This window comes from Crocodylus porosus, unplaced genomic scaffold (genome assembly GCF_001723895.1).
Source record: "Crocodylus porosus isolate Cpor-Errol unplaced genomic scaffold, CroPor_comp1, whole genome shotgun sequence".
NCBI lineage: Eukaryota > Metazoa > Chordata > Crocodylia > Crocodylidae > Crocodylus > Crocodylus porosus.
Genome location: NW_017728917.1, coordinates 11,189,917 through 11,205,746, shown reverse-complemented (window position 1 = coordinate 11,205,746; position 15,830 = coordinate 11,189,917). Strand labels below are relative to the sequence as shown.

The following is a 15,830-nucleotide window of genomic DNA, read 5'->3' as shown; positions in this document are numbered from 1 at the left end:
ATTAGATGTACTGGCCCATGCAAACCTTCCTTGAAGACTAATGCATTTAGCATAAATCATGTCCACCAGAAGAAATCAGCAGAAGAAAACTGCCTTGGGCATTCACCCGGTACCACGTTGGATGCGAGAAATCAGACTGAGAAACTTAATAAGAGTGTTTAAATGGCAGGGGGGTTGGGATGAAGCTCTTCAGAAAGATAGTTATTTCAACTGAATTCACTAACACTTGGGCTAATAGTTTGGGCAGTGACTAGTGATTGTGCCTGCTCCATTGCTGCCCTTGTTGCCAAGAAGGGTAACACCATCCTGGGCTGCGTTGGCAGGAGCGTTGCCGGCAGCTGGAGGGCAGCGATTCTTCCCCTCTATTCTGCACTGGGGAGGCCGCATCTGGAGTCCTGTGTCCAGTTGTGGGCCCCCACTACAGAAGGGATGTGGACAAGTTGGAGCAAGTCCAGTGGAGGGCAACAAAAATGGTTGGGTGCTGGGGGAGAGGCTGAGAGAACTGGCCAGATTTAGCCTGCAGAAGAGGAGACCAAGGGGATTTGATAGCAGCCTTCACCTCCCTGCCGGGGGCTGCAAAGAGGATGGAGCTGGGCTGGTCTCAGTGGGGGCAGATGGCAGGACAAGGAGCAATGGGTTCACGCTGCAGCAAGGGACATTGAGGTTAGATATTGAGGAAAAACTCTTTACTAGGCAGGCAGTAAAACACTGGAACAGGTTGCCTACAGAGGTGGGGGACTCTCCATCCTTGGAGGTTTTTAAGGCCCGGCTAGACAAAGCCTTGGCTGGGATGATGTAGTCGGGGCTGGTCCTGCTTGGAGGAGGGGGCTGGACTAGATGTGACCTCCTGAGCTCCCTGCCCGCCCTCAATGTCTGCGATTCTGTGATTTCAGACACTCTAAAAGGACATGCCTGGCAAAGTATTTTGCATTCACCCTCTGGAAACCAGGTCCCTTTAATGCACCTCAGCTGGGGCACCCAAACACCAAGGCAAACCAAAAAATCACTGTGGAAAATCTTGGCTGTGGCTGGCTTTTCCCCCGTTGCTCCAGCTCCTTGGCAAGTCTCCTAAGATGCTTCTGGCAGCAAGGGTGCTTTATTTCTTTCTTCTCAAATTCATGTAGACAGAGCGCCATATAACTCATCCGAAAGGACCGTCAGGCAGACAGCAATGATGCCATTACTTCTCTGATAATATACATTAATGTGCTTTTGGAAACACTTAATGCATGCAAACCTACTCGAGAGCTCTCAGAGGTAAACACACTTCATATGTTTATAAACATTTGAAAAACCAGGAATTTATTTATTTCTCTTTAACTGCAGGAATATGCTATTATACCACACACTCAATGTCTCGGGATTCAATTCTCAGTCTTTACCCTGGATCAGAGTTGGCAAAATCCCTACCTATAAATTAGCAGGTTTGGAAGCCAGGAGAGATCACCACAACCATGCAGATGACTTCCCATATCCCAGCGCCAGGGCACTTTACCTAGGAATTCATGTCTCAATTTTTCCAACTATTTAGTTGGTCTATAAAAGATATCACATCTACCCAATGAACCTGCCTATGTCTCAAAGACGCTTTTGTGGTGGACGCAGGCATTAAGACGACACTCATTTCCAAGCTGCCACCGATGAAGATGGCCCCATTTCCCTGGGCAATTTATTCCACTGGCTACTTCATCAGTGGGTAGCATCCGTGAGTAAAGGTGACTTTAAATGTGCTTTGCCTGCGATAAGAGCGGAGATGAAATGCCCAGCCTGCCATATTCTCCGAACAACAGAGCACACAATGGGATCCTTATGACAGGAATAGCACAAACCCAACTATCGCAAGGTAGCAGAGGAAAGCAGTACAGATTTCAGGAAAGTGATACTAAGCAGATTTGTGGAGGTTATTGTCCTTTTATCATTTGCCCTGGCACCTTCTGTACCATGCTGAAATTTCAGAGGAACAGTAAATCTGGCTGCTGGTAGTCAACGACGCCTCCTTTCCAAAGAGCTGATTTTGTTCTGGGCATGAAATGACTACACTCTGACTCCAAAGCAAAGTGTAGCGATGAGGATCTTGATTCTCATCCACTGCCTAGATTAAACTCAAAAGCAATAGCAGGGAGTTGGCTGGGATCTCAGGAAACCCTAGCTACTTATTCAGGTGCCTTCAGGAACACTGAGGAAATGGTATTTTAGGGTCTTATTTGGACACCTAAAATTGCAGCCAGGCTGAGAAGCTTGTGAGCAAACTGTTAACCCACAAGCGCTGGGATTCAAGCCACCACGTACTCTGCCTTCCCGAACAAGTTCCTAAGCCCTCTAGCTGGAGCGCTCTCGCTACATCCAGGACTGGTGGGAAGACAGGAGCACCGATGCATGAGTGTGGTATATACCCAGTGCTAAGACCGTAGGTAGTCCCATTTCAAAGGGCAAGGAAAGGACCCCGATTGCAGCCAGTTTCAAGTGTAGTGCCCCAGAGGTTGGTCCTGGGCCTGGTTTAGTTCAATGCCCTCATCAGTGACCTGGAAGTTGCGATGCAGTGCACCCTCAGCAAGTTTGCTGATGACACCAAGCTGGGAGGAGTAGTAAATACACTGGGGGGCAGGGCTAGGATTCAGAGGGACCTCGGCACATTGGAGGATTGGGTCAAAAGAAATCTTATGAGGGTCAACAAGGACAAGTGCAAAGTCCTGCACTTAGGTGGAAACAATCCCATGCATCGGTGCAGGCCGGGGTGACCGGCTGGGCAGCAGCTCTGCAGAAGAGGACCGGGGGTGACAGGGGACAATAAGTTGAACATGAGCCAGCAGTGTGCCCGTGTTGCCAAGAAGGCAGGAGCATTGCCAGCAGCTGGAGGGCAGTGATTCTTCCCCTCTATTCTGCACTGGGGAGGCCACGTCTGGAGTCCTGTGTCCAGTTTTGGACCCCCACTACAGAAAGGATGTGGACAAGCTGGTGAAAGAGTCTAGTGGAGGGCAACAAGAATAGTTCAGGGAACATAACTTATGCAGAGAGATTGAGGGAACTGGACTTATTTAGTCTGGAGAAGAGGAGACCAAGGGGGGATTTAATAGCACCCTTCAACTATCTGGAGGGAGGTTGCAAAGAGGATGGAGCCGGACTGTTCTCAGCGGTGACAGATGACAGAACAAGGAGCAACGGGCTCAAGTTTAGGCTGCATAACAGGAAAAACTCTCTCACTTGGAGGGTGGAGAAGCACTGGAACAGGTACCCAGAGGTGGTGGGATCCCCATCCTTGGAGGTTAAGGCCTGGCTCAGCAAAGCCCCAGCTGGGATGATAGAAGCTGGGCTGGTCCGGTCCTGCCTTTGAGCAGGGGTTGGACCCTTGTTTTCTATGATTTAAAGAAAAAACTAAAACAACATTCATTTCAGGCCAGGAGAGAGCTGCAGCTGCCAATTTTACCCTTGGTTCCCTCGACTGAAATTAGGACAACGAGGGAGTTCTGCTTTACATATTTTAACACTGCTTAATGGAAGAGCAGGAACACGGCCAATTTGTTTCACTCGCATTCTGCACTCGATTTAGGTAAGAGGAATGTATTTTTAGTCAGCATATCAAGGTTGCTTCAAAGCCTTAAGAGCATCTTAGGTCACAGAGGAAAAAATTACCTGGTGGTACTGACATGAGCAATATCTACTGTTAAAAAAAAAAAGGTAGAGGAAGATACCCAACCAATGCTTATTGATGCAAGATAATGCACACTGGAAGCATTATTTCAATTGCTCAACAAATCGCTTGCTTCTGTATCAAATGTGACCATCCTAGGAGAGTGGGCATCTTCATGAAAAAACTGCATAGTGTGCATTACAGGCAAAACAATCAAAATCACAGGGTGTCTAAGAAATGGGATAGAAAAAAGTTCCAATGGCATTACACTGCCATTACATCGACCCACAGCACTGCCCACCGGGGACACTGTGATCAGTTCTGGCCACCACCTCCAAGGAATTAAAAAAAAGGAAAAAAAGAGTCGTCAGTTAAAATGATCAGTGGCCCAGAAGGAGTTTGAGGAAGAAAGATCAAATATATAGCCAGCCCTAGGTTTGGGGATTTATTTTTAAAGAGAAGAGGAAATCTGATAAAGGAAAGGAAACTGAAAAGGTAAAAATCAAGTGCTCCAGCTACTCCCAAACAGTACAAGAGCAGGGGACCAGTCAATGGGATTGAAAGCTGCTGATGAAAAAAAATCTATATTTTACCCAACGTGTAACCAACCTGTAAGACTTGCCATTGCAAACTGTAAACTTAAGGGACGAGACATTTATGCGGAGGGTGAGAGCATCCTATAAAAAGCCAAGAAGGGACTAACGCCTTTAAGCATGTGCATGAATATAAGCCGGCCACTAACTAAAAGGGTTAGGGAGAAACTTCTAAGGGCAGACGGTCTGCTCGTCCTTGGGACTTGTGGATCTTGCACTCGGGCACCTGGTAGCGTCAGCTGATTGAACAGGTAGGCTGCTTCTCTGCTCCACATGGCAACTCCTTTTCAGTGAGGGCCTGCAAGTGTTGGGATGGGGGAGAGGAAATATTCCCCAAAGCTGAGGTCTATATATTCCACCCCCTGAAACCTTTGGCAGTGCTTTGTGGTAGGTCAAATCCAGAGCATCTTCACTGCAGTAAAATACATCAATCACCAGGTTCTCAATAAGACCACACGAGCACGCTTTCCAGAAGCGCGACACCTAAACTACCCCAACAGCGGATAACAGACCACTGATGACCAAAAAACAAACAAACCGGGCACGAGGGAGCTAGGACTTACAGGTAGAGGGAGACGACAGTGGAAGGTGCAGCTCCCAAAGATGGGATGGTTGTCAGCTCGTTGTTATTCAGCCGCCTGAAAGAAAGAGAGATGAACTGTTGAGACAAATTGCTTAAGACAAAGCAGGTACCAGCTCAGTCAGACCTTGATTAGGCGCTTTACATAAGCAAGCGTTGGCAAAGCTCGACGTCACCTGCCAATGAACTGTTTGGCAAGCATTGCTACAGGAAGGTGGTTGCCAGGTTTATACACACCCCCGGCTCCACGACACAACCCAAAACACTTTGGATTAAAACCCCGTTATGAGCTGTAGAGTATGAGGTGGGGCTCCCGCACCCTGTGCCTCAAAAAAGTAATGGGCAAGTGCCCTACTGAAGAATGAAAACAGCCCTGCAACTCTCCCTTGGGGTAATTTTCCACGCAAGTCAATGGGAGCTTAGCCTGCGAGAGAGCGTGCGCCCCCGCATTAGACCTCAGCACATTACAGGTGCAGTCAAGCCATGCGCCGGTTCTGTGTTATTAGCCTCATTTTGCAAAGTGGGAAGCAGAAGCACAATTTGTGCTGGCGAATGAACCATCACTATTTATCTGTACAGCAGAAGCACCCCCGGGTCCGTGCCAGGGGCTGTACATGCACCAAACCAGGGAGAGATCAAGCTGGGGTGGCTAAATACCATCCTTACCCCAGTTTCATGATGATGGTTTGATACTGGCACAGTACAACCCCCTAGCTTGGACACAGTCCCACGTAATACCAGTACAGCATATTCCCATAAATTCCTCTGAATTTATACAGAGCATTTCACAGTGACATTTCAAAACGTGAGAGTAGCCTTATCCCCATTTCCTGATGGGAAAACTGAGGCATGGAGGGAACATGCACTGTGCCTACAGTCAAAAACACAGGGCAGGACCCAGAGTCCTCAGTCCAGGGCTCTACCTGGCGCACAACACTGCGTGCACCCCTCTGCATTGTGGCATACCACGGGATGCCAAAGGCATCAGCAATGTCAGGTGAAAAAAATCCCCACTGCCCAGGGTCCAACGCAGTAACTCAGTGCATCGAAGCGCAATGGGCTGCACCTCCGAGGAGCGTCCAGCTACGGGCACGGGCAACCTTCCTAAAGGCCCAGACCCCGCAGCGACAGAGGCGGGTTCGCTACTACGCCTGGGCCATCAGATACGGCCACGTCTCCCTCCGCGGCCTCGCGTTCGAAGCATTTTCCCTGACTGAAAGCAGATCCACATCACATGGCCAGCTCTTCCTCTGTTTAAAGAGCCCTTGTTTGTACGGTGAATTAGCCAATTAATTACTATAACAGTTGCTAGTCTGGCTGCTTGAAAATTACCTAATTTCTTGGCTATCTTGCTAGCCCTGCCTTTTCCCCCCACCCTCCCCAGCCATGCTGAAGCAATTACAGCCACTCCACTTCCAAGGCAGAGCAAAGGGCAGCGCTTATGGCAACGCTAACACCCCACAGGGTCCAGGAGACTCCTCCAGATCGGTTACGCCGTGACGCAGGATTTCGCAGGCTCTCTGGTTACAAGCTTTCTAGGTTCCTGTTCGCACAATAGTGCCGTCCCCCTCCTGCGGCCAGGCCTCCAAAAGGACTCAGGGAAAACGGGGAGGTCAAGAAGCCAAGGCCCGGCTGCACTTAGCAAACAATCCTTTCCACTTCCAGCGCGCGCGGGGCTCTTTACAGTAGCAGCTCGGCCAGGATGATAATCCTGCAGCACGAGCGATGAACGCCGTTTCGACAGGCCAGAGGCGGGGTCCCCTTCCAAAGCAGGGCAGGAAGTTCACAGACAAGGGGCCGGTTTCCTGCGGCCCAGCAACACTGCCCCTGGACTCGTGCATCGGAAGTAAAAAAAGAGTGCAAAAGTATTGACCCTTAGGAGAAGGGACAAGAGCAAGACTAACTTGTTAGATGTACACCTTGCCGGGGTCGTTTGACCCCAGTACTCTTTCCTGCCATGGCAGGGGGTTGGACTTGATGATCTGCTCAGGTCCCTTCCGACCCTAGAAACTATGAAACTATGACTGATCCTGCCGTCTTTAACAGCATCTGGCAGGGAACTGGACAAGCAGAGTGGCGCATCTGACCCAAAACCCCTGAAATAAAGGACAAGAATGGGGTCCATTATACTGGCTAAGGGGCTCTGCCTCTGTCATTACGACTCTGAGCTTTCATTGCTCTGGCTTATTTATTTCAAGGTAGAGAAGAGCAGTGTTTTACAGCTAACACCATATAACCATTCATTATTTGTGTCTCAGTAGGGCTTGCAAGTACCAGGCAGCCGTCACAACCTTCTTGGGTTAGGAGATGTACGAGCCAACAGCTCCTTCGCCTCTTCCTTTTCATGTAGTTGTGTCATACCCAAGTCAAAAGACCCCCATCAAGATCAGCCCCTTTGCACCAGGAGGGGTACACAGACATAGCACCAAACAGCCCCTGCCACAGAGAGTTTAAAGACTAAATCTGTAAGATGGGCCAGGACTAGGAAGGAAACATTGGAAAGATTATCGTGGCCATTTTATGAATGGAAAACTGAGGCACACACACATGTAAGAAGTCGCCAGCAAAGCCAAATATGTGCCTGGGGAAGTCATTCCTTATAAATGCCACCCCCCCAATGGAGATTCACTCTTGCCAAGAAAACTATTAGCCGAGCTGAACAGGTTGCCAAAAGAAAAGATTTTAAATGCTTCTGAAACGCCAGTGATGGGGTAGGGGAGAGGAAGGTGACAGACCAGCCACAATAAAAATCACTCTGGAGTTTACCTTGGTGTGTCTGCATGTGATGGGATTGGCTTGATGTGATAAGGACTTTGCAAAGCAATCACTTAAAAGGAGAATCCAAGAAAGAAGAGTTGCAGGCAGTTTGCAGATACTTGGCTTGCCTTTGCCACTCCCCTTCCAATGTATGCATGCAATTACAGAATTTTTTTTTTGCAAAAATCTTGTTGGGTCTAATAAGAGAGATCACCTCTACTACAAGTCCTGTACGCACTTTTGCACTTCGACAGAAACACTTCTCTATTTTTAACAATCTCCCGTGCAGCTCTGAGCCTGGCTTACACACACAGCAAAACCACCTAGACCCAGAACATGCACAAAGTGAACCAGAAATAACTGATGAAAATACACAACACCCAGGCATTGTGTACTTTTTTTTTTTTTTAAACTTAGTTACAGAGCATTTCGGATTCCTTAAAAGAGCCTGAGAAGTATAAAGGGAGCTTTGCACAAATGAGAAGTAGGCCCTTATCCCTTGGTTTCCATCACGGCCACCCTGCTGTAGCCCTGACTTGTAACAACAACGTGTAGTCCTCTGAGTTAAGTGTGACTTTTTATTTAGCAGTGTCCTGGCATGTCCTCTGCTCCAGACTGCTTTCGTCGGCAGGGGCACCTGCAGATCTCCTTTATTCTTCTGCATTCGCCGACAGGAGTTTTTGAAGAGACGGCGTGTGTCCAAGATCCCCTCTCAGAAGGCAAAGAAAGAGGCGTGTTTTTCACCCCTAAAATGTCTCCTCCTCCCTTTCCCTGTCCCTCTCCTTTGGTTACACAAATCTGCGGCCTTCCAATGGTAAACGGAGGGGGGCATGCCATATAAAATATTGACAGGGCAGTTGCCAGGCTGGCGTGAAGCTAAAACGGAGCGATGCTCAAAAACAGCACGGCTCTCCAGAGTTTTCGAGGAAAGGCATTTAGGAGAGAAGAGGGAGAGCTGTTTGGAGGGGAGGTTTCACACGCAGTTACCAGCCTCTGCTACTAATGAACACAGAGCACTAAATAAGCAATGGGCCCCATGCTCAGACAGGTGAAAAGGCAGTGGGGATTATACAGGAACAGCACGTTTTCCTCTCTCCTATCCTGCAAAGCCGGGGACAAGGCAGGGAGCCAGGGAGCGGGGAATTGGCAGGCCAAGGGGTTGAGAGGACAGGCCAGGGGTTGGCTTTCCTTGATAGGATGTGTGTGCATGACAGGGGAGCACACTAAACTCAATGCAAGAGGGTGACTGTGCATTGCAGCACATGGGTTAGATGGATTTAATTGCAACAGCAGCAGCAGCCCCTTGAAATGAGGATGATGGCCTTTGGGAAGTCATCGGTGACTGAGGAGGCTGGACTGAGATCCACATGTCCAAATGCAGATGTGGTAAATAGCTCTGGGAGGAAGCAGTAGACCCCAGTGATGTCAGGATCTATCCTCTCCTCTGTTATCCTCTCTGCCACCGACCAGGTTGCCTAGCCTTGGGCACATCACTTGATCTCTCTGTGGCAATTTCACCATCTGAAAACAGAGAGTAAGTGCACGAGGTGGTGGGGTGGCTTGATACCAAGTGAAGCTGCTGGAGTCACTCAGGACTACAGATGTCCATAGCATGCACACACACACGTTTACTATTTTTATATATCTATATCTATCTATATTTAACTGCTTTCACCAAAACCAGCACTATTCTGTGCCAAGTTAAGGTTTAAGGATTCTGCTACTTCTCCATTAACCTCAATCCTCTACAATGTAGTGTTTACACCTGCCTTCCCCAAAGGTTCACTTTTCACTATAAAACGTGAGCCTAGCAGACACTTGCTGCATCTACACATTCATTAATGCACAGTAGTTACTGCACATTTCATTTAGTACTTGCTTAATGAAGTACTAAGTAAATGCACAGCAGCTACATTTACCGTGCAGTAGCGCCGAACGCCTTTTTAGTGACGCTACGGTGCAGCAGCCTAATAATACTGCACAGTAGTGCATTAGCAAAGTCTGTCCCATGATGTGCTACTGCACAGTGTTATTAGGCTACTGCCAATAAGTGTCTCGTGTAGACGGGCTCCTGAGAACCACAAGAAACAGGACTTGAACGTATTAAACGTTTCTGAGATGACTAAACCTCTTGAGCAGCCCCTGCCACTAATCTTATAACTTTATTCTCCCCTCTTCCTGTCCAGGCCATTGGACACGTGATAGAAGTACCACAGCAGGTTTTGTTGAGGATCAGTCACCTTTAACCTGGCACTGCATTTTGCATCTGTAAAAATACCCCAAATCCAGATGAACATCTACTTGCCCTAACAGGATGTGGCACGAGGCTTATTTTGCAAATGTTTGTAAAGTGCTTAGAAAACCTCCAAGTGGAGATGCTCTGGCAGCACAGATGTGATTCCCTTTGTGAGCTGCAGTTTATTTAAGTGGTCTGTGGTTTAGCTGTTATTCAAAAGCATCCAAGATGGATGGATAGATCTTTTAATAGACTTTCCCCTTCACACTTTCCAGATCCTGCCTCACTCGCTCTGCATCACGCTACTCTCCAGTCATCTTTCTCCTTGTCAACCTCTTTTCTCTCCTCTTCCTCTCAACTCCCCTGCTCCCATCCACTTGCCTTTCCCTACTATTTCCCTACATGTTAACCTAGCCTCTCTCATACAGAAAAGCTCTCATCTGTCCAACCACATTGTTTGTGCACTGCAGCCCCTGCTCTTTCCCCATCACTCGCACACAAACACCTCTGTCTTTTGGGATGGCTCGCATTTTGGGGCAGGAACTGACTAATTCTGTATTTGTACACCAGCTCGCACAGGGGAGCCCAACCCTGACTGGGTGCAGTATAAGAACCTAGACTCAACCTTCCTGTCTTCTACCTAGTCCCTAAAGCCACCTGGGACCATGCACACTCAGGTGCTTTCAAAAATAAAGACGCTCCTAAGCCTCTAGCATGTTCGGATAACAGCCAATTACATTAGTCCCACAGGATCAGGTCTGTGGTTCTGTCCTCTAAGCCCAGAGCAATTTACAGCTTCCCAGAGTTTACAGAACAACTCAGAAAACGTATCATAGGGACTCGGCATCGCTCACCTGCATCACTTCTCTCACTCTCATTATTGCTCTCTATTGCAATATGCTTTTAAAAACTCCTGATGCATATTCCCCCCCCACCCACACACACCATGTCATGCTACTTCATAACCAATTGCTAATTATGTAATCAGGAGGCAGATGGAGAAATGGGGTCCAATCTTGCAGCTGAGACCCCCACTGATGTAAGTGGGCTTGCCTATGTAAAAACTTCAGGACCCTAAGCCCCAGTGTTGAACAGAAAAGGAGGAAAGCCACAACCCAGGCAGCGCACAGTACTGTTTCTAGAAGGAAATGGTGTTTCAGTTTCCCACAAGGCACCAGTAGCTCTTCAAACAATGACCAAACCTCAACTCTGCCACCAAAAATCACATGCTAATGAAATCTCTTGACTCACTGCTTAGGGTCTGAGTCCCTCTCAGCTCAAATCGCCCAACTCAGTCCAACTCCATGAACATCTAACAATCAGAGCAGCCTGGTGAGAGCCGAGTTCAGCGTCCCTGCAACCCAAGGGGAGGAATCGCCTCTCATAATAATAGGTAAGGGCCACCTCCCTCATTGCTCTTCTGATCCAGCTACCCAAGAAAAAAACTGCAGTTTTTGGGTCCCCGAGGAGAGCACAAACTCAATTTGCACTGGTTCCCTAGGCAGGGGGGAGGCAGAGTTAAGTGCTTTGTTGTCTACTACACTACACCTTTGTTTCCTGGGAGATTTGGGTTAGATTGGCATCAGATGTCAGGGCTGAGTCTGCTCTGCCTTGCTGCAGGGATACCTTTCAGCTGGAGCCTGGTGTGTTCAGGTGTGTTAACTCCACTGCTCCCTTGGAGGCAGACAGCGAAGCAAAGCAAACACCAGTGATTTCCAATAAGTGCATGCCGGTTTAATTGAGATGTTGTGTTCTGCTAATTGACTGAGCTGAGAAAAAGTAAAAAAACAAAAACCAAACCAGAAGTAGCACACAGGTACAGTATGAAACGCACACCAAGTCAGATCTGCAGATGCCTGCTGGCTCGGGGAAAGAGGTATCCTGGGAAACCATATACGGTTTCCTATTGCTCCAAGGACCATCCTGGCAAGCTGCAATTAAAGCCTCGAAAAGAATACTTACACTTCCCGGAGGTTCGGGAGCTCTGTAAAGGCAGAAGGATCGATCTCCGTCAACTTGTTGTAGCTCAGGTTTCTGTTAAAATAAAAGACAGTCGGATCAGCATGCTACAGTCACTGCACTCAGCAAAACCCGGTCGTCTTAATTATTCTGGATTGCATTGTGAGATGATCTGCTGTTTTACAAGAGCACTTAAGAAACAGGGAGAGGGAGGGGGAAGAGAAGCACGTTCTGCTGCATAAACTGGCCAGTTATTGGGTTTTGCTATCAGAACATATGAGGCCTCTCCTAGATTCCCCGTCTCCCATTCATATTAATGTATGCACTTAATTTATCTTAATATGAGACAATTAAGTTTACTGTTTCCCTCCTGGTTATTCATAACCACACTCTTGATCACAGATAAACAGATCGTTTTCCATTATAAAGCCTGATCTGAAGCAGTCAGCAAACCCTGTGCTGAATATTTTATACAGACACCCACACATTTTATACACATGCAAAGGTATGAATATAAATAAAGGCATGCTCGGCGTTTTCTAACGGGGCTTATCTCACTCTCAGATCTGAACAACTCCTTTTTTGCAGGCGCCCTGTGACGCACCACCGCACGTATATCACCCCAAAAGGCACCAGACGGCCTAGAATAGGGCCGAGGCCAGTGCAAAACCACACTGCGATGAGAATCACTTTGGTGTTATACCCTCAAGGTCTCTTCCAACTTTACAATTTCATCCTGAGCGGCTGTTACTAGCAAGCCACACACTACAGATAAATCTGCCCGAAGGAAGTGAAGGAGCTACTGATAAGCTTATTAATTAAAACCAAATTATGAATGACATGGGAATTAAACAAGCAAATCATCATAATGTGCGTGATCCCGGCCCGTTGGATCAGGATTTGGGCAGGGAGGAGGCGCGGCGTCTGGGTTGTAGCAAGTGCACAGAGGTGGGACGTAAGCAGGAGGGACTAGCTTTATCATTACGCTGCTTCACCCCTGCTGCAGGAGATGATCAATCCCTGCCCCAACCCGGTCCTCCCGTCTCCCATGCAGCCTGCTTGCACCCTCCGAGTGTCGGGAAACCAGCTCTTGCGTCCCCTCGGCAGGGTGCTAGCGGCACCCAGGAGGTGCTGCTGGCCTAGGGGATGATCCAAACGGCCCAGGCTTCCTATACAGGAGCCTGAAGTGCCTCCCCAGGGCAACCCACATCCCTTCACTGCTCAGCACGGCGGCGCCGACAGCAAACGGATGGGATGCAACAGATACCCGGCTGCGTCCGACTTGGGGCTGGGAGGGCGGCGCTGCTGACACGCTGGGATCCAGACTGCTCGGAGGGGAGGTGCCCACTGGAAGAAGAGGACAGCAGCGCTCCTCGGAAAAGGACCTCTGGACAGGTCCTCCGTCTCGCGGGGAAGAGGATGCTGCCCCAGGAGGGAGTCCGGATCTGGTCTCTGCTTCCAGGACACAGCTGCTGCCGAGCTGGATCCGACCCTTAAACACCTTTAAAAACGTTACACACAGTCCAGGCCCCAAAAAGCTTACGGTCTAAAAAGAAAAGAACAAAACGGTAGGTGGAAGAGACGGGGGAAACAGCAGCCACGTGGCTCTTCGGGTCCTCTGGAGCATCCTTTGCGGATGTTGTGGCTGCCCCTGAAAGTCTCAGGCATGGACCAGTGTCCAGGCACAGTAAAAAAAAAAGGGGTTTTGCCCCAAAGAGCTTGCAAGACTCACAACCCCCCCACAAAAGTTTTCCCAGTACTTCTACAATAAGCAATAAGACAGCATGTTGGTTTTTTTCTGGCATGAAGCATCCAGCTGTCCACAAGTACCTGCTGTGAAATCATCTCCAAGAGTTCAGAGTAGGTCCTTAATAGAAACTGGGACTGAAGTAGCATGACTTTCACACCCAAAGAAGCATCTATTTTAAAAATATGCTGTCCTGCAAGCTCCCCGCTCCAGTCTTTTTAAATGCTTGGGAGACCTTTAAAATCAATACCAGCCTACAGCAGATATCCCTTCCCCTATGAAGTCAGAGGCATTTATCTAAATAAAAGTCAAGCTGCCGTTTAAACTAGGACTATATTTGCAAGCCAAGTTCATATTCATAGCATAATTACAAATCAAAGTGTAATTTGTCCATAATTGCATTACTACAAAGAATAGTAATAGTAAAAAAAAAACCCAGCCCAGCACAATCGCATTTGAGCTTGTTTGTGCCCCAGGCACAGAATAAAAGGAGTGTTAACAAGTAGTGTCCTACAGACCCGACGCACAACGAGAAAGCAGTCCAAGCTCTTCTGGAGAGCTTTAAGAGGGAAATGAGGTCTCAGCTGAGCCCAACTACTGCTGTGGCCGTTTAAATGGGACCTCTGTATAAATGACCATTTACCCACCTGTCTAAGGCACTTCTGTAGCTAAGTGTTTGCCAATTTAGTGCATTTATTTTCACATGTCAGGAGCCACCATGGCGACAGAGGAGAGGATTATTGCCATTTTCAGGGGGAAGAACATCGCAGGGAAGTATCCCGGAGGAGGGCTTTCTTGTTGAGCACAAGCAGCATCCTCACACCGCAACACGTTTCGTTTCCCCAACAAAGACAGGCAGAGGGAATAATTGCGTGATTGTAAAGATTTCAAGCAGGTGAAAGGTTTCCATGCTCAAAGGTTAATGTCACTGCAGGTAACCTCCTTGTACTGTATTATCATTCCCGGGCCAGAGGTTTGAAGGTTGTCTGTGCCATCGTGCACACATGCATCTCTATTATAACCATATTTTGCCTATGGGGTGAGTGCAAAATAAGCTGAGTACAGGAAAATACACAGCCTGGGAGCTCTTGTACCAAGTGGACGGCTCATGTACGCATTCAGGGCGTGTCCATACATGCAAGCAGCTCAAATACGAGTGGTACAAATTTGTGCCAGAGATATTTGCCTTGGCACACGTGCCCGAACATGCACTTTGGTGCGGGGCAAACTGTGCCACGTGGGGGCAACATGACCCTGCCCAGCTCTTCCTGGATCTTCAGCCAATGGAGCTAGAGGCTGGGGCCAGTAAAGGTGTATAAACATGCCGCAAGAGGCACGTGCGCACTTGTCTGGATGCGTCCTCGGTGTTTCAGTGAGACCAGAATTGTTCCCTTTTTCATGAAGACGCCAGAAAAATTCTAGTCTGCCACATCACTAAACAGGGGGCCTTGCCTAAGAATTCAGATAGGTACCATACGCTCCCTCCAGCAGGGCTTGCAAATGGAAAAGAGACATCTGAGGCCCAAGAGTCAGGCTGCAAGATGAAGAGTCCGGAAACCTGGGTCTTGCTCCTGGCTCTCGAGCTCTCCTGCTGGGTGACCAAGTCTCCACCTCTCCACAGCCTTTGTTTTCCCTGCCACCCTTCGTCTGTTCAGGTTGTAAATAAAAATTGGGGTAGAGGCTGTCACCGTCTGTACACTGCCCGCTGCGTGAGGCCCCAGGCCTAGTTGGGCTTGTCACGCAAATCGAGAAGGCGGTGCGAAAATAAAGGTTACTTGCATGCAGATGTTCCCCAGAGTCAAAACACTGGCTGTGAATATGAAAGCCCGTGGATAACATTCACGTTAGCTTCTGCACACTGGTATCCCACCCACGGGGAGCAGAAATGCCAATGAGAGTACTAGAAAGAAATGCCCTCTCAGTTTCTACCCTACCCGAGGCAGACAAGGTTCTTTGGGTAAATCCGGTATCTTTTATTAGACCAACTAAAATAGTTGGAAAATTTCTTCTTTGCAAGCTTTCGGGTACAACCCGAGCGCATGAGTGCAAGAGGAAAGCGTATTCAAACAGATCCATTTGCAAGAGGAATCCCCTTTTCTGATGTTGGGCCTAACTATGCTGACTGGTTCTGGTGCTATACACTACTGTTGCTGCCATCAGCATTTGAAGGGCTCTTAATACTATTAAAAAAAAAAACCCAAAAAAAACCTATGTCCAACTTTCCTCAAAAGTACCAGCAATTTACCTTCTGCCATCCTCAAGGAAAGAAAAAAAAAAAAAAAAAAAAAAAAAAAACAATCACCTACTGTGGTTTACCTACAGCCCCATAA

At 48.2% G+C, this 15,830-nt stretch overlaps 1 protein-coding gene across 1 annotated transcript in view; it reads right to left on the bottom strand.

Annotated features, from left to right (window-relative positions):
• The window catches only part of LRIG1 (leucine rich repeats and immunoglobulin like domains 1), a 74,265-nt gene that overhangs the window by 51,065 nt on the left and 7,370 nt on the right, over positions 1-15,830 (bottom strand). The window contains exons 2-3 of the mRNA XM_019536994.1: positions 11,757-11,860; positions 4,785-4,859 (exon numbers count right to left, since the gene is read on the bottom strand). Coding sequence (XP_019392539.1) covers positions 4,785-4,859; positions 11,757-11,860 — 179 coding nt within the window. The remainder of the gene's footprint in view (positions 1-4,784; positions 4,860-11,756; positions 11,861-15,830) is intronic.